This window comes from Oncorhynchus kisutch, linkage group LG9, assembly GCF_002021735.2.
Source record: "Oncorhynchus kisutch isolate 150728-3 linkage group LG9, Okis_V2, whole genome shotgun sequence".
NCBI lineage: Eukaryota > Metazoa > Chordata > Actinopteri > Salmoniformes > Salmonidae > Oncorhynchus > Oncorhynchus kisutch.
The window spans coordinates 7361725-7381608 of record NC_034182.2 but is presented as its reverse complement, the minus strand read 5'-3'; the positions used below and the strand labels follow the sequence as shown (position 1 = coordinate 7381608).

General features: G+C 41.5%; 1 protein-coding gene across 3 annotated transcripts in view; it reads right to left on the bottom strand.

Annotated features, from left to right (window-relative positions):
- Window positions 1–1844: 1844 nt before the first annotated feature.
- Window positions 1845–19884, bottom strand: part of LOC109896708 (muskelin) — a 32218-nt gene continuing 14178 nt past the window's right edge. For all 3 annotated transcript variants that reach the window (XM_020491023.2, XM_020491024.2, XM_020491021.2), the window contains exons 9-18: window positions 19363–19475; window positions 18768–18980; window positions 18189–18410; window positions 17635–17764; window positions 7827–7974; window positions 6943–7057; window positions 5256–5395; window positions 4825–4927; window positions 4513–4567; window positions 1845–4161 (exon numbers count right to left, since the gene is read on the bottom strand). In XM_020491023.2, the coding sequence (XP_020346612.2) occupies window positions 4040–4161; window positions 4513–4567; window positions 4825–4927; window positions 5256–5395; window positions 6943–7057; window positions 7827–7974; window positions 17635–17764; window positions 18189–18410; window positions 18768–18980; window positions 19363–19475 (1361 nt within the window). In that variant the 3' untranslated portion in view covers window positions 1845–4039. The remainder of the gene's footprint in view (window positions 4162–4512; window positions 4568–4824; window positions 4928–5255; window positions 5396–6942; window positions 7058–7826; window positions 7975–17634; window positions 17765–18188; window positions 18411–18767; window positions 18981–19362; window positions 19476–19884) is intronic.

Genomic DNA, 19884 nt, shown 5'->3' with positions numbered 1-19884 from the left:
CATAATGACCATTGTTATGTTTGGAGGGAAAAAATGCTTGCAAGCCAAAGAACACCATTCCAACCGTGAAGCACGGGGGTGGCAGCATCATGTTGTGGGGGTGCTTTGCTGCAGGAGGGTCTGGTGCACTTCATAAAATAGATGGCATCACGAGGGAAAATGTTGTGGATATATTGATGCAACATCTCAAGACATCAGTCAGGAAGTTAAAGCTTGGTCGTAAATGGATCTTCCAAATGGACAATGACCCCAAGCATACTTCCAAAGTTGTGGCAAAATGGCTTAAGGATATCCCATAGAAAACTTGTGGGCAGAACTGAAAAAGCATGTGCGAGCAAGGTCTACATCCTGACTCAGTTACACCAGCTCTGTCAGGAGGAATGGGCCAAAATTCACCCAACTTATTGTGTGAAGCTTGTGGAAGGCTACCCAAAACGTTTGACCCAAGTCAAACAATGTAAAGGCAATGCTACCAAATACTAATTGAGTGTATGTAAACTTCTGACCCACTGGGAATGTGATGAAAGAAATAAAAGGTGAAATAATTCATTCTCTACTATTATTGACATTTCACATTCTTAAAATAAAGTGGTGATCCTAACTTAGCTAAGGCAGGGAATTTTTTACTAGGATTGAACGCAGGAATTGTGGAAAACTGAGTTTAAATGTATTTGGCTATGGTGTATGTAAACTTCTGACTTCAACTGTACATATTTTATTGTTTGCTGATGTTAACATTGTGTGGTAATTTGTTAAACACCAGGGATGACTTGTTACATAGGCCTCTGCACATTTTCATTTTTGTTTGTTACCATTTTGTTGTCAAATCAACTGAATAGAAATGTATTTAAATATCCAATATGTGATTCTGGCAAAACATATTCAAATTCATGTAGATATCATTAAATATCCAATATGTGATTCTGGCAAAACATATTCAAATTCATGTAGAATTCCCATGGACACAATAATTCCCAATTATATTTAAGCTGTAAAATCAACCAACACCAAAACAATCCACCACTTATTCTACACATTCCTATGTACTGTTTGTCATTAGTTATTGTGTACAGTCACTCACTCGTATTAGATTTCTTTAACTTTTACACCAAAGTATTTAGCAGTTATTGTATATATTTATGGTTTGTTTGCTGATGAAGCCAAACAACAGGGGGTCTGACACACTGGAAGCTGTGCCTCATCTATCATGACCAGGGCAGCCATGTTTTCTTGTACCAATAAAGATTTGCCAATAAAAACACACTTATTTCAAACATGTGTTGTATTTTTTGTAACTTTTCACCAATGGTAAATTGATGAAACAATCAAAATACAAAATGTATAGTTGCATCCCAACTGGTTACAAACAAATCAAAAGACCGGAGTCATTTATTTATGAAAACCTGAACAAAATACAATCTTTATTCATTATGTACATTACATACAATGCAATTCTACAATAGGCTCTCTACACATTCACGTTATCCACAGAGTAGTGCTCATTCACGCACTCTAGAGTACTCCACATACTCCTGAGTCCCAGTTGGGGAGAAGAGGGGGCAGATGAAGAAAATAACATTCCATCATTTTCTGAAAATTATAATTTCCTTCCCCTCCCAAAAATAAGAAAAATAATTACTTGGCATTGTGTTATATATATTTTCTTTTCTTCCAGAGGTGCCTCTTTATTTCATGTTTTCTTAAGCGTATTTTTTCTGACAAAGAAACTAATGCAAACATCGCAAAAGTCTTCTGTGATAATGACCATAAACGAGTCCTTCCTAAATAACGGGTTTTACTACAAAGCTATGATGGTAAGTATGACACTCCTTTCTCTCTGGATCTCAGGTCAGAGAGCTAATATTTATTTAGGTTAATATGATAGCAGCAGAAGACATACAATAGCAAACAGACACAAACAAGCACAAACTAGTTAAGCTCACACACTGTAAGCAGACAGGTGTGTGCACCGTGCACACAAGCAGTAAATGCACACAGCACTGACGGATTCAAATTAAGCTAATACTGATTACTGAGGACATGAGTGCAAATGAACAGAGAAATCGGATCTGATCACTCATCTTCTAACAATAAGAGCAGATGTCTTCATGTGTATGCCTGTATGAAGAAACCAGATGTAATGAATCTATTGGGACATAGTGTACAATCTGCCAATTTGATTAGGATTTTGATCAAGGAATTATAAGGATCTAACAAGAAAAAAAATCTCTCTAAAGTTTGACTACCACCCTTGACAGGAGTCAAGCACTAAGTGTTTGTCTCCTTGAATGTGAATAGTCCCTCCATCTCTGGTTATCTGATAGTGGAGTTGATTGATCTAAAAACAAAGGGGATGGATATTTCACAGACTCCATAGGCCTTTGCCTAGAGTGTACTCTGCATACTGTACAGCTGTCTTAGAAAAATGCTAAATATATAGACAATACACACAATGTAATGGAAGACTAGGCTGCTACTATTCTTGAGAAGGAGGGGAAAGGGGATCACTTCAATCATCTCTCCTACTGAGATTAATGGAAGAACAATATGAGGCAAATGTTTGTATTATGTTACACAGGTGGACTAGACAAAATACCCTGGCGATCCGAGACAAACACACATAGACGGACACACACACGCCAGCTATATCAAAGGGCATCCTCAGTTCCAGCATAATGATTATGAACCAATCAAAAACATTTATTGTACATCAAAACTTTGGCTGGAGCCACAAGACAGATACCATTTGCTAACTTGGTGTTTAGAGATCACTTGTGAATGCTCCTATCGCCTTATTCTGAGTAAGAATGAAATCTAGTGTTCTGTATTTCTTTAGGTTAGAATTTAAGAATGTCTAGTCATCACTGTTTGCATAAGAAACAGAGAGAACACAGTAATCAGGCCATAGCTGCAGGGGGAGACTGGGCGCTCTCTCAATGAAAGCAATCATTGATTCTTCCTTTACCCATAAAATAAACTCCCATCGTCAAAGGAAGATACATCCCAGTCAATGAGATCATGCGAGTATAGATGTGTGTTTGTACATACAAAAATCTCCCTCTGATACAGCAGGAACATCATTTTGCAGTTCTTACAAGATGGGGAGTTTTGAGTTTAAAAATAATAACATTCATACTTGGAAACTACATTTCCCAACATGCCTCAGTGACAGATCCATGATTACATCACACTAAAGCTACAGTAGCCATTACCAGAATCACAAGCTTTTGACAACTTGACAATGTTTTCCCCCAAACCCATGATTGATTTTTTTTTACATCGATAGGATTTAAATGGACATATATATTGTCTCTTAGGATCATTATTCTATTGTTTCTATATAACAAAATTAACATTTTGACACGTAGTGTGTAACAGCATGGCCGTCATAATTATAAATATGGGGTATATAATATGGCACCAATAATACAGGCAGAGCAAGCAAAAATCATGAACTTGGTTGAAGGTATATTCAGCGTACAATGTACTGACAGGGTGTCATTAAGTAACACAACTACTTTCCCAAGCAGGTTTGTGTGAGTGAGTGTCAGAGAGAGACGGATGCAAGGCAGAGTGGAAAATAAGAGGGAGAGAGACTCCTCCTTGATCTAACAGGCTACTAATGCCAAACAAACTCAAACGCAGCAGGTAAAAGCATCATGTAAACCTCACAAATCAAATGAGTTGACACAGAAGATATGTTTGGCAGAGTTCTGGGTTATTTTAAACTGGTAAATCAGTTTATTCAACAAAGACCATCAGGCCCGGGGGAGTTTGTGTTTTTATTTATTTTTCCACACAGTGACATTCAGTATCAACCCCTTTAAATCGCAAGTGGTCTGACCCTCATTTTCCCTTTTAGTTCAGTTCCGCTGTTGAAGAACCAACGTCCTAAAGAGGGGGTCAACAAGTGCAGTCCGCGAGCAGAGCACCCCTGAATTTGGAAGGGTCAAGTGTAGAAAAATATGAAGTTTGGCTTTGGGCCAGCCAATCAGTCTTATTGGCATATGGTGGTGGTGCGTAGGGTTCTGGGGCGGGGCTAGAGTGCGATGAGGTCAACGAGGTTACCCTTGGGCGGGGTCATGCTGTCCGGGAAGAAGTTGACGAGTGTGTCAAAGAGCTGCGTGCGCTGGGCATACGTCTGGTCCACGTCTGAGAAACCTGAGAGAAGGAGGGGGAGATGAGCGTGGGAGGGAGTGTGACAGAAGGGAAGAACAGAGAGGGGAAGAGGGATGGAAAGGAATAAAGAGAGCGGGAAAGAAGGACAAGAGAGAAGGTGAAGGGGGAGAGTGGGAGGAAGAAAAGACTCACTTCAATTGCTCCACAGGAAGTCATATGAGCTCATAAAGGTCACATACGCGCTCAAAAAGTTCATGTGGGAGGATCAAAATGAAAGTACGTCAGAAAGAATGGCTGAAGGGGGAAAAAGGAGGAGAGAATAATCCTTCCGTTCATTGGTTTTCATCTACTGTGTGTCCAGTGAAGTATGCAGATAACGCAGCAGGCTCTTACCCAGAGGGATGAAGTCAGAGCTGGACTTGAAGAGAGCCGAGGGCAGGAGCTGGAACTGAACAGTCACATCGGAACACAACCGCTCAGTCACTGAACACTAACGCAACATCGCCAACAAATACACTGCCATTTCACTCCTGAGTAACTATGGTAATAATATCAAAACATTGAACATCAACAGACAGGCTTTGAATGTTACATCCTCAAATCATTTAATCCGTTTACTTGATCTAAAAGCAGTTTAATAAATAAAACTGCACTACGTGCAGGTACCCCTCTCCCCATCAGTCAACCCTCCCTCCCGTCCCTCACCTCTTTGGTCTCGTCAGGGTTGGTGTGGTCCACGGTCAGAGAGAGGTCGTTCTGCAGGTACTTCAGAGCATTCAGAGGCTCCGACTGAGCCTTCTCCTCAAACCTAATTGTTTTTATTTTTTAAAACACACACACACAAAAACAGATCTTCAGGAATACCTACAGAGAGCTAGAGGAAATCGTTTAGCCTAACCTACAGAAACTCTGTGCCACACAAGGTGAAAATATCACTGCAAAGACTGCAAAATGAGCGAGGAGAAAACCCTTCCCTACAATGGCAAGACATGGCCACTAGGTGGAATCAGTGCCAAAGCAGAACCCAAAACTAGAATTGTGTCATAACTCCTATACATTTGTATCCACCGTTTTGCTATATGGTACAGAGGTTACGGTTCAGTTCCAGGTGTATAGTCCATTCTCTGGTTGTGTACCTGTACTTCCTGATTAGGTATCTGCAGTGTCGGAGCAGGTACTCCTTGGAGGGGCGACACAGCTTGAGGGACCAGAAGTCATCCAGACGCATCTTAGGAGAGCACGATTTCCCTGGGTTCCCTCCAAACAGGTAGTGTACCTGGACACAAAGAGGATATATTCGATATTATTCATCAATACCCTCAAAACTGCAGCTGGTCTCAGATCATAATGATATCCTGAAACAGTATTTAATTAAGACTTTTGTGCCCTTATGCTTATAGCATTTTGTAGAAGTGTGTGTGTGTCCATGTTCTTCACTGACATGCTGCTTGTTATATTGATGTACAGTGGGACAAAAAAGTATTTAGTCAGCCACCAATTGTGCAAGTTCTCCCACTTAAAAAGATGAGACCTGTAATTTTCATCATAGGTACATTTCAACTATGACAGACAAAATGAGAAGAAAAAAAATCACATTGTAGGATTTTTAATGAATTTATTTGCAAATTATGGTGTAAAATAAGTATTTGGTCACCTACAAACAAGCAAGATCTGGCTCTCAGACCTGTAACTTCTTCTTTAAGAAGCTCCTCTGTCCTCCACTCGTTACCTGTATTAATGGCACCTGTTTGAACTTATCAGTATAAAAGACACCTGTCCACAACCTCAAACAGTCACACTCCAAACTCCACTATGGCCAAGACCAAAGAGCTGTCAAAGGACACCAGAAACAAAATTGTAGACCTGCACCAGGCTGGGAAGACTGAATCTGCAATAGGTAAGCAGCTTGGTTTGAAGAAATCAACTGTGGGAGAATTATTAGGAAATGGAAGACATACAAGACCACTGATAATCTCCCTCGATCTGGGGCTCCATGCAAGATCTCACCCCGTGGGGTCAAAATGATCACAAGAACGGTGAGCAAAAATCCCAGAACCACACGGGGGGACCTAGTGAATGACCTGCAGAGAGCTGGGACCAAATTAAAAAATCCTACCATCAGCAAGGGCATTGAAGATGAAATGTGGCTGGGTCTTTCAGCATGACAATGATCCCAAACACACCGCCCGGGCAACGAAGGAGTGGCTTCGTAAGAAGCATTTCAAGGTCCTGGAGTGGCCTAGCCAGTCTCCAGATCTCAACCCCAAAGAAAATCTTTGGAGGGAGTTGAAAGTCCGTGTTGCCCAGCAACAGCCCCAAAACATCACTGCTCTAGAGGAGATCTGCATGGAGGAATGGGCCAAAATACCAGCAACAGTGTGTGAAAACCTTGTGAAGACTTACAGAAAACATTTGACCTCGGTCATTGCCAATAAAGGGTATATAACAAAGTATTGAGATAAACTTTTGTTTTTGACCAAATACTTATTTTCCACCATAATTTGCAAATAAATAAATAAAAAATCCTACAATGTGATTTTCTTTTCTCATTTTGCCTGTCATAGTTGAAGTGTACCTATGATGAAAATGACAGGCCTCATCTTTTTAAGTGGGAGAACTTGCACAATTGGTGGCTGACTAAATACTTTTTTGCCCCACTATCTTGGTCTGGTTGATGTCATGTGTCTGTCTGAAACCGATGTGTTGATGCTGCGGTCTTCGTTCAGGTCTCTCTTGAAAAATAAATGTTCTCAACCAGACTAATCTGGTTAAATAAAGGTCCACATTTTTTTTTAAGCATGTGTGCGCGTGTGTGTGTGTGACCTTGTGCATTTCATCATAGACCAGCTGGTGTGCGAAGCGTGGACAGGGCTCCTCCTCCTGCAGAGCCTTACTGGGGTTCTCCTTCACCGCCTGGTCATTCTTATACACACACGACCTGCAGCGTGCAGGGGCGCGCGCACACACACACACAGTACAACAAGTTAGTACGCACATAGCCTTAACCCTGAAGAGGAACATCCATTGTGTTTCTGTACCTTAAAAAGGAAACACGCCCACACACCCCGAAGCAAATATTGGAACACACTTCTAGACAGCCTCCTACGGAGAAACACACACACAGCTTGAGCCGTTACATTGACTTAATTTACTGGACACTCAGTAAAAAGAAGGACTGGAGAAAGCAGTGTACCGGAACCAGCGGCAGGCAGCACTGACAACCTGTATTCTCACAAGCACTGTTTCAACTGACCAAATTAGCTAGGCCAGAACAAAGACTTTCTCCATGAAGGTGCAGAGGTACAACACACACACCCTCTGAAACACACCCTCTGAAAGAACATTTAGTTCTCTTTTGAAGGGCAGAGAGATTATGAAACTCACTTTCAGGTCAGGAAAGCCTTTGAAATAGGATGTTTCTGGTTGACGATTGTATCAAAGTGTCTTACTGTGTGCGTTTGCTGGTGTGTGGGCGTGTTCAACTACACTTGTGGGGACCAGAAGTCTCCACAAGAACAGTAAACAAACATTTTGTTTGTCCCCCGCTATTTCTAAGGGGTTTTGGGTTAAGGTTAGAATTAGGTTTAGGAGCTAGGGTTAGTTTTAGGGTGAGGAGCTAGGGTTAGGGAAAATATGTGAATGGGACTGCAATGTGTGTGTCCAAATGGTTAGTTATACAAGACTGTGTGTGTGTGTGTGATTCGTACCAGTTGTTGCGTGCGATGTCGTAGATCCAGAATGAGTTACGGACGTTCTCTTCTCGTTTGTCCTTGTCCTTGCTGAGGCCAGACAGGACGTGGATCTCATTCAGCTCTGGGTCTATGGTGGCCCTTTGGGTAAAGCCCGTCATCGGCACTGTGGGACAAACACACATCAGAGAGAGGTTTAAAACATAGATTGATGCTTCTGAGAACACCGAGAGATAATAGAAGGCTACATTGAGATAACACACAGAGAATAGCAGGCTACATTGAGAACACACACACACAGAGAGAGATAATAGCAGGCTACATTGAGATAACACACACACACACACAGAATAGCAGGCTACATTGAGAACACACACAGAGAGAAAATAGCAGGCTACATTGAGATAACACAGAGAGAGAATGGCAGGGATTCAGCATTTTTCCTGGTCACAGAATTCTGGGCTCTATGGTTATTTAACGCTATCGCACATTTTTTCCATCAGAGGCCAAGATTAAAAGACTTGAGAGAAATGGGATAGACCACAAAAGCAAAAGGCTGCTCACATAGCAACGAAATTCTCTGGAAACAAACAGGACACAATGCAAATGTATGTTTGTTTTTCTACGGATTTGCATTACTGACAGAACAGGATGTGTTTGCGGTCACAGTGTAAAACAGTATGCAACTATCCATGTGCATGTTGTTTTACCCCGATTTACGTACATTGCTTGTCTAAAGCAATCCCCTGATTGCACATGATGCGTTTGTGGTCATGATACGTCACAGTGTATACAGTATGCACCTATTCATATGTATAGCGCACATATAGGCCAAGTACTTCTGTTTGTGGTCATCGGCTGCTTATTCGTCACGTGTTTCAGTACTTGTAAGTAAGAAGCAGGTATAAGCTTTCGCAATGACTTCATTGTGTATCAAATCTATGTGGGTCGTTACCATGGCAATGATAGTAAGAACAGTGTCAAAACAAAGAAGGTGTTGTGCTGGGAGGACATTTTTAAATCACTTAGTACTTGAACAAATACATTTTTATGGAACCCACCATATGCTTTCAAGGAAAATTAGGACCATTTCTCAAACAAGGTCCATAGACAGTTTGCCAAACAGCACACAACATGAATTATGCGACAACGTCCTGTTCCAAGACATTAAGCTAGGCATTAACTTCTGGGTAAATAAAACAGGCCCCTAGGTCAACCAGCCTGCGTAACTTGAGTAGATATTACAGACTGTTTTAGAGAATCAACAAAACAAAGAAGTTTATTTGAAGAACAAGAAAAAACCCACCAGAAGGACAGAGCCACTAGAGACTGTGCTCTGCCCTTCAGACATAGCTTTCATCCCAAATAGCACCCTAACACATATGCAGTGCACTACTTTTGACCAGGGCCCATGTGAGTCCCAAATGGCACCCTAACACATATGCAGTGCACTACTTTTGACCAAAAGCTATGGGCCCTGTTCAATAGTACACAATATAGGGAATAGGGTGCCATTTGGGATAGATATAGAGCTTATTAGGGCACAGTTCTAAAATGGAAATGAACAGGAAGATGTTTCTGTGGTACCGGAGCAGAACACAGAGCAGTTGTGGCAGCAATAAACATTCGAGAATTATTACAAGAGCACTGTTTGGGCTTGCTACTTCCTTCCTGCCAAAATACATTCTGTTCTTTCTCGCTCCATCTCTCCTGTTCTTTTGCTCTCGCTTGCTCATTCTGCATCTTTCGGCTTCTCCCTTGTCTCTTACTCGCTCTCCCTTTCAGCCTCTTCGCTCCCTCTCTTTCTACTTCTGCCTCCCTCCACCTTCCCTCCCCATCTCTCGTTCTTGCAGGATGACACAGATGCGAGAGGCACACAGACAGAGGTCCTATTAATACTCTGCCATCATCACGCCAGTCCAGTCCAGCTCTGCCCATCCAGAGATCTTAGACAATCTGTTTCAGGACAACAAGCATCTCTTTCTCCCTCTGCTGCCCTGTGCCTTTTAATGAGCTGCACTGAAAAGTCTGTCACATGTCACTTTAATAGAGGAACCATGAGATGGTATCTCCTACAGCCATCTACTGCATCTGAAACCACAGATTCTATTAGATTCTTTAGTGTAAGGGTAGATGAAGATATATGTGATGGGGAGTTCCGTAAAGGTAGTATCACTGAGTAACAAGCTTGAGGGGAAAAAGACAGATTAGGATACACACAAAGCATCAGCTGATAGCGACTAAACGGAGTGCAACGTTGCGATTTGCTCAGGTAAGCATACAGACTGCGTGTGTGTGTGTGTGTGTGTGTGTGTGTGTGTGTGTGTGTGTGTGGGGTTGCAAAGGGAGGGTACATTACTGGAAACGTTCTAAGATTACCAGCAAACTACCAGAATTTTGTTATCTTTCAAGGATGTAATTTATCACAAGACATGTACAGGCCCTTTGGGGTACTTCAGATTATCACAGGTGTCTAATCATCTCGGGCCCCCTGTGCGGCCTTTTATCACATGTAAAATATATGAAATAATGAACAAGATGATTTTTACAAAAACTATTGAATGACAATGCTGTAAAACAATCCTAAATATAAAATATAAAAACTTAGTGAATACCATTGGTGTTTAATTTGTATGTGTGAACAAACACACACAGACACACACAAACAAAGCTCTGAAAAAAATTAAGAAACCACTGCAAAATTATCAGTTTCTCTAGTTTTACTAATTATAGGTATGGGTAAAATGAACATTTTTGTTCTATTCTATAAAACGACTGACATTTTTCCCAAATAAAAAAATGGTAATTTAGAGCATTTATTTGCAGAAAATAACAACTGGTCAAAATAACAAAAAATATGCAGTGTTGTCAGACCTCGAATGATCAGGGGGTGCTTCAGCAAGGCTGGAATCTGTCAGATTTGTCTTTGTGAAGGATGCATGAATCAAGCCACGTACCAGGTTGTCCTAGAAGAAAACGTGCTTCCTTCTGATCTTACAATGTTCCCCATCTCTGAGGATTGTTTTTTTCCAGCAGGACAATGCTCCATGGCACACAGCCAGATCAATCAAGGTGTGGATGGAGGACCACCAGATCAAGACCCTGTCATGGCCAGCCCAATCTCCAGACCTGAACCCCATTGAAAACCTCTGGAATGTGATCAAGATGGATGGTCACAAGCCATCAAAAAAAGCAGAGCTGATTGCTCCAGGAGTGGCATAAAGTCACCCAACATCAATGTGAAAGACTGGTGGAGAGCATGCCAAGACGCATGAAAGCTGTGAATGAAAATCAGGGTTATTCCATCAAATATTGATTTTCTAAAACATTGAGTATTGTGTTTAAAAATGAATATGAACTTATTTTCTTTGCATTATTTGAGGTCTGACAACACTGCATCTTTTTTGTTATTTTGACCAGTTGTCATTTTCAGCAAATAAATGCTCTTCATGTCAATAGTTTATAAAACAAAAATGTTCATTTTACCCAAACACATACCTATAAATAGTAAAATCTGAGAAACTAATAATTTTGCAGTGGTCTCTTAATTTTTCCCAGAGCTTTAGAAACAACCGTTCAAAAGTTTGGGGTCACTTAGAAATGTCAATTTTTTGTACATTAAAATAACAAAATGACAAAGGACAAAATGGCGCCGTAGAGAGAACACGGTGTTTCAGCGAGCTCTCGTGGCATTCGTAAATTTATATTCTTACATTAATCTCCTAGCTTGAAAAAGTGGTAGAATTGGCTAAATAAGTTACCATATAATGAGTCTTGACGACTATTTCGCAAAAATCTCCGACAACATGCCCAATAGAACTACTAAGAAGTCGACCAAAACCATCACCCCTGTGGATGTGCATGAGGAGCTAGCTAACGTTAGCGAAGCTAACACCATTGCGGATCCAGGCACAATGGACCTGATGATTCAAAAGATGACTGACAACATTACTAAAGTGATCGATGCTAAGATAAGAACGGTATTGGAAGCAATAGCAGGCCATTCAGCTGAAATACAGAGGGATGTGAAATGTGTTGTTGAGGCGGAAGGAAGAATTGCTGCAGTGGAAACTTCAACTACATCTATGGACGCTAAGATAAAAGCACTTGAGAAACAGGTGCGCGAAATGGCGGAGCAGATTGACGACTTGGATAATCGAGGACGCAGATGCAATATTCGTGTTGTGGGACTCCCGGAAAATTCTGAAGGGACACGTTCAGTAAAATTCTTTGAGGAATGGATCCCTGGCTACCTACAAATGGACACTAAGGCTGGTCGTGTGAAGCTGGACAGAGCCCATCGCTCTCAAGCACCGATACCCGGTCCCAATCAGCGCCCACGGCCGGTGGTTATAAAGTTCCACAACTTCACCGACAAGCAGCGCGTCATGAATGCGGCTAGAAACATTGGCTCTGATGGTAGTCAACATAAAGGTCCAAAGGTCTCATTCTTCAATGATTATTCCACAGCGGTTGTACGAAGACGCAAAGCATTTGATGATGCGAAGGCTCGACTCAGGAGAATGAAGATGGACTACGCACTGTTGTACCCGGCCACATTGAAGATTATGGTCAACGGATCACCTAAAAAGCTCTACACACCTGAAGAGGCTGCTGCGTTTATTGACTCTCTCGGGTAAATAACTTTAAGCTGCACCTCCACAGCATTGGATAACTTTGTTTATTTTTGGTTGAATCTGATCATGAAACAGTGGTGTGAGTCCTCACATACTCCGGCTCAGTAATATTCGTATCTTTATTATTTTTCTTGCTAAAGTAATAGCCGCTATAGCTCAGGCTGAGATATGTGTGAATCCATATTGGTGCCCAGGCTTGGTTTTAGGTGGAAGAGCCTCAATCTTCTTCTATTGATTTTCTTTTCCATACATATAAAGGATGAGGCTATTGAGCGGCAATGCGGACTTAAGAGTCTACATTAGAGAGTTGAAATCCCCTGCATGTTAGCTAGTGGGAAAACCCCCTTTTGGATCTTTACATGTTTAATATTTGGGTTTAGTATAGTTCGAGTTCAGGGTTCATATCGTTTGTTTATGCTCAGTGAGATAGAGGAGAGTTCAACACATGGAGAAAGGTACCACCCCACTTTTACAGTAGGATCCAGTCTGGATATTGAATGGTCAAGATACAATGGCAGGTAACAGACTGCGTGTATGTACATGGAACATTAGAGGGAGCCATAAGCCCATTAAAAGGAAGAAGGTACTGTCTTAAAAAAAAAAAAAAAGTATTGATATTGCCCTGTTGCAAGAAACTCATTTGGATGATAAGGAGCACCTGAAATTACAACAAGGGGGGTTTGGTCAAGTGTTTATCTCATCATTTACATCCAGAAGTAGAGGTGTAGCAATTCTGGTGAAAAAGAACTTACCACTTAAGGTCTTGAATTGTGTGAAAGATAAATTTGGTCGCTTTGTTATAATTAATGGTACTTTAAAAGGGCAGAGCATTTCCATAATGAATATTTACTTCCCCCCTGATTTCCTCACTAAGGTATTTCTAGACTTTTCAGAATTAAACTCGGACACTGCAGTGGTTGGAGGAGATTTTAACTACTTGTTGAACCCCCTTATTGATACGTTTCCCAGCGGTATAGCTTCACTCTCTCCTCAAGCTAAGTCACTTAAAGCTATTTGTGATGATCTGGGGTATGCGGATGTCTGGAGAGCTTTTCATCCCTCCAACAGAGAGTTCACTTTTTTTCTCTGCATCTCATGGATGTCAGACTAGAATAGATTATTTTTTTTATGCCCAGGACGTCTTTGCAGTCTGTTTTATCCACTAGGATAGGAAGCATAGTCATATCTGATCATGCTGAGGTGATCCTGGACATAAAACTCAATGGGACATTCAATCGGTCAAGACATTGGAGGGTGAACACAACCATTCTTAAAGACCAAACATTCACATCATATTTTATTACAGAGTTTAAAGCATTTTTCTCTATTAACTCTCAATCAACAGATAGCCCCTCGCTCCTTTGGGAGACCTGTAAATCGTATGCCAGGGGTCTGATTATGTCATACACAGCTACTAAGAGACGGAAAAAGCGGGAAAAGCAAAAAATGTTAGAGGGTGAATTAGGAACTAAAGAGAAGGACTACATTAAAACGCCCACTCCTGCCTATATTAAAGGAAATATCAGTCATTAGATCAACGTTAGACTCTCTCCTAACACAGGACGCTGAAAAGAAAATGAGATTTGTCAGGCAAAAGCTATATGAACATGGCGATAAGCCAAGAAAGTACTTGGCATACCTAGCTAAAAAGAGGGCTGACTCTCAGTCAATTGCTACTATTACTGATTCTGATGGTAATAATTTAAATGAAAATAAATTAGAAGTGACTCATTTAAGACATTTTATACAATCCTTTATGCCTCAGAACTGCCAAAGGATGCACCCAAATTAATGGAGAACTTCTTTTGGAAGATTGAGCTCCCTACTATCTCCGAAGAGCAGAGGTCCCCTCCTTAATGCCCCTATTACCAAGGAAGAGATAATGTTCGCAATTAAGAATCTGCAAAATGGTAAGGCCCCAGGACCAGACGGGTTTTGTAGTGAGTTCTATAAAGAGTTCCATGGCCTGATCCTTGAGCCATTGCGTGATATGTTTAACCACTCATTTTCAAATGACCAACTCCCTCAAACGCTGAGAGAAGCCAACATTTCACTTATTCTCAAAAAGGGAAAATGTCCAGAGTCTTGTTCCTCGTACAGACCAATTTCCCTTCTGAATGTGGATAGAAAATTGCTTTCTAAAATTCTAGCCACAAGATTAGAGGACTCACTGCCAATAATTGTGAAAGGAGACCAAACTGGCTTCATTAGGGGCCGTAAGTCATGCAACAATGTCAGGCGGCTTCTTAATGTAATTCAAGCCTACCAACAAAGTGCTGTGGATGGTCTTGTGCTCTCCCTAGATGCTGAGAAAGCATTTGATCGTGTGGAGTGGTCTTACCTATTATTTGCTCTAAATAAATTTGGTCTGGGGGACAACTTTATAAAATGGGTGAAAGTTTTATATGATGATCCTCAGGCTGCTGTCCTTACTAATGGGCTACGGTCAAATAGCTTCTCTATACACAGAGGTACCAGACAGGGCTGTCCTTTATCCCCCCTCCTCTTTGCACTCTTATGGAACCACTGGCTGAGGCCATCAGGGTAACGCCTGCTATACAGGGGCTGCTCATTGGTGATGTTCAACATAAAATAAGCTTGTATGCTGATGATGTCCTGATATTCATCTCTAGTCCCGAGACTTCAATTACATCTCTTATTAATATTATTGAATTATTCAGCAAATTCTCAGGCTACAAGATTAACCTTACTAAGTCAGAGGCTATGCCACTTGGTAGCCTACACTCTGTACCTAATACTTCTCCCCCCCTTCCCTTTTAAAATGGTCTCCCTCAGGTTTCATGTATCTGGGTATATTTGTAACTCCTAAATTCCAGCTAATGTACAAAGCCAATTTTGTTCCCTTGTTTGATACAATAAGACAGGATCTGGAGCGCTGGAACTCTCTCCCAATTTCTTGGTTGGGTAGAATATCCCTCTTGAAAATTAACATTTTACCTAGACTACTTTACCCAATCCAAATGATCCCAGTATTACTCTCCAATAAGGTAATAAAGGATGTAAATGGATGGCTAAGTTCCTTTATATGGAGTAAACGCAAGCCAAGACTTAAGATGGCAATATTGCAGCTGCCAAGTTCTATGGGCGGCTTGGACCTGCCCAATATCAGGTTATATCAATGGTGTGCCCACCTTTGTTATATTTCTGACTGGATAACAAATGATGACTCCTCTATTTGGTTAGACATTGAGACTTCTCTTTCAAAATACCCCTTACAGGATCTTTTATTTTTCAGAAGTTTCAAGTCTATAGAAGATCACTGCAATAATCCCGTTACACTTAACACACTCAAAGTATGGAGGTCAGTTCAACGCTTCCTGGGAACGTCCAAACTATCCTCTGCTCTTACCCCAATTCTTAACAACCCAGATTTCAGTCCAGGATTGCTGGATGCTGGCTTTAACTTATGGCTTAATAAGGGCATACGCAGGCTAAATTACCTATTTGCTGATAAGATTTTGTTGTCATTTGAGCAGATGGTCGAGAAATATCAACTCCCAAAGCAGGACTTTTTTCGCTTCCTACAAGTAAGACATTATATTCTGAAGAGCACCACCTTAACTGGTAACCTAGATGTGTCTGTCATTGAAAGAATGCTTTTTTTCCCCACAAAGGAAAATGTCTGTAAGTCTGTTTTATGATACTTTAAGGTCCTTTTCTGCTGTCAACACACAGAGGGTGAAACAAGTGTGGGAGGAAGAATTGTCTGCTACTATTGACGAAGAGATGTGGGAGGACATTTGGATATATGCAAAAACAATATCTATACGTAACCGTACTAGAGCAATCCAATTAAGAATAATACACAGATTGCATATATCTCCAAATCGCAGACATGCTTTTAGCCCCACTTCCTCTTCCCCTCAGTGTCTTAAATGCAAAACTGATACAGGCACCCTAACACATTGTTTATGGTCATGTACCAAAATACAAAGATACTGGTCTGGTGTTCTGCAAGAAATTGAAAAGATCCTAGGGGTTGATCTAGAATATGCGCGTAGATGTGTAAGTGGGTGCTGTGGGTGCTGTTTTTCTTGTTTCTGTTCTGTGTGCTTAGTCTCTGTTGTTGTATAATATGGGTGAAAATTGTGAAATTCCAATAAAAATACTGTTACAAAAAAGACATGAAATTGATACATACAGTGTAGACACTGAATGTTGTAAATTACTTTTGTAGCTGGAAATGGCAGATTTTTTTAATGGAATATCTACATAGGCGTACAGAGGCCCATTATCATCAACCATCACTCCTGTGTTCCAATGGCAAGTTATATTAGCGAATCCAAGTTTACATTTTAAAAAGGCTAATTGATCATTAAAAAAAACTTTTGCAATTACGTTAGCACAGCTGAAAACTGTTGTTCTCATTAAAGAAGCAATAAAAAAATAAAAAACAGTCCTTCTTTAGACTAGTTGACTATCTGGAGCATCAGCATTTCTGGGTTCGATTACAGGCTCAAAATGGCCAGAAACAAAGAACTGTCTTCTGAATCTCGTCAGTCTATTCTTGTCCTGAGAAATGAAAGCTATTCCATGCGAGAAATTGCCAAGAAACTGAAGATCTGGTCAGCTCTATTGAGCTGTTGTGGGAGCAGCTTGACTGTATGGTAAGTAAGCTTTGCAACCCTGTGTGTGTGTCATAGAAAAAGTAGAGGATGAAAGAGTGTGGTTCTGTGAGAGAGTGAGAATAAAACCTAAAGAGAAAGTGAATTGTGAGAGATTGAAACAGTGTGTGTGTGTGGTGTGAGAGCGCAATCTAATTAAATGTTCCTGTGGTTTTGCTAAATACCACAATAATACGGGGGTGGGAATTTCTAAGAACCCCACTTGCACATGACAAAAATGCTATTCTCAGAAGCTGATGACATCAACTGCTCACTTTCTAATCACAGCAAGCAATTATGAATTCCAACTTTGTAAAGAAACGCACTACGGCCACGCTACTGGATTCTCTGTTGCCCTGCAGAATGGTCGGAACCCAGGGTGCAAGTGCATCGTGCTGAAAGCAGTAAAGGGGACTTCTACATGAAAACCTAAATAAGTTTAGCCTTGCAACACCCTTGGCATTAGACCTGCCAAGCTGACATCTGACCAGATCCATTTGGAACAAAATGTTGGCACTAAACAATTAAGATGCCGGTTGTACTATACTAAGCGGACAGTCTTACCCATGCCGGAGTCCTTCTTGGTTCCGTCTGAGATGATCTCCACATGGTCCCCGTCCACGTCGTAGCTGAAGAAGTCATTCAGGTACGTCTTTGACCTCTGACCTCCGAACACATACAGACAACGATTCCTCTGGAGAAAGGAAGGGGGGGATGAGAGAGAGAGAAGAGCCAAATCTAGTTCATAGTTCATGCCAACACTGAATGGTTTACATTCTTCTGTGAAACAAGATAATAGTCTGAACAATTTTCCTTGGCTTCATAAACGTCCTGAGAGTAAAATTGGTGCATATTTGTTCTGTTATGTCTTTTGCTTTCTCTAAAAACACAAAACAGAAAGCGGTGAATTCTGAATGCTTCAGTCATGATTGTGTGGGTATTGATTTGTTTCGGTCAATAAATCATTCTGGTGTTTGTGCTGAATTCTATAAAGAACGTCACTGCAATGTTGCCACATTGTGTGTTGATATGTGTGAGTGTATGAGCACAGTTCAGTAACATCCAGGCAACATTACCCTAACATCAACACCAGTCATGGTACTACTCCCATAACTCACAGTGTGGAAGAGCATGCAGTGTCCGATGCGTGACTGGACATCCTCAGGCCCAGCGTTGCAGGAGTCTTCTCTGAGCAGGCTCCAGGTTCCGGCCTGGCAGTGGAAGGCATACAGCCCACTGAACTGGGGCTCGGACGTCCTGCTGTCCTCCACACTGCCGTTACACATCAGAATCCGACCACCAAACGTATAGATCATGTGCTTCTCCGAGTCCATACACATCTATAAGGAGAGGAAGGATGAGAGAAAGGGAGAGAAAGATTGGGTGCAAAGAGAGAGTCATGAGATTCAACATTTGGATTTCAGTGTTGGGCTTAGAGCAGTGGAAAAAAATATGCATTTACAGATCAATTTTTAGCTTAAAAAGTGGGACAGGAGGAAAATATGTCAAGACTATAGCCGGCTAAGCCTTCATCATCAGTGCTCTGGTCTCACCTCCAGATGGCTGAGTGGACCAATTATTTAACCAACAAAAACTCTGTAACCTATTTTTAATGAGGCCCAAAGTGTTTAGCCAGTTTGGTCCAGTTTGGACTTGTGTGTGATACAGCTGTGTGAGGGGCGAGATAATGGGGTAACCTGGTGGTCAAAGACGAGCTTGGGCCCGCCGTCGGCTGACGTGTCCTCGCTGAGCAGTGTCCAGGTGTTGGCATCGACGTCGTAGCGGTAGAAGTCACTCTTCAGAGACTTGCTGTTCCTGACGCTGGAGTCTAGGTAGCGGCCGAGTGTGTAGATCTGCCGCCGCTGGCTGTCGATGCACATCTTGTGACAGGACCGCGCACTGGGACCACTCTGGGAGAGGACAGGGGGGTTTAACCATCACACCAACTATCTATAAAATAGGAGAATGAGACGACTCGGCCCCCTGCTCCCATGTGGTGACAGCGTTGCTACCATTTACTGAACTTGGTTGATATCCAGGTCCTAATCAGAAACATTACGCCTTTGTTATATTTTTCCTATAGTGAAACGTTCAACTATTATCTTCATTATAATCATCCGTTAGATAGACATTACCGTCACCTTGACCATCATGATCATTTCTATAAACAATTTAGTGTTCTGCACATTAAGCAGCTGTAACAATCAGTATGGACCATTTAACAGTGTTGTTCTGTGTCACCATAACTCCTCTTTTCCACCATCCTGTCTTTCATACATCTTGCTCTCTCACCTCCTTCTCTGTGTCTCTGGAGATGCAGACCCACTGGTTCTCCTGAACACTGTAGGCCCAGAAGTCAGCCAGGTCCTGTGTGCCGTCCCAGCCCCCAAAAAGATACACCGTCTCTGTAGGAAACAGGGAGCCAACGCTGGTCAACACCTGGGATGCATTCAACATGAGTGAACTACTCTGGTGCCTATACTGAAACACCAAGAAGACTACCACAAAGCAAAATGGTCCTGAAACTATCCCCTCACACTCAAACCTGTATACTGGTTGAAAATGGCCGATTTGGTCACTGATAAGCACTATTGGAATGCAGTGGCTACACAGTAACATGCTGTACAAGACGTCAGAACTCAGGGTCTCCACTACAGAGCTGCATGGGATTCAACTGACAGGCATTGTAAACAGCCATAAAAGCGCAACAAGAAGATACACCCGCCCCTCTCGCTAATTGGGCTACTTTTGCACATGTTTAATCAGAGAGGGGAATATTGTAGATCAAGAGGACTTGATTTGTTTTGAAAGATG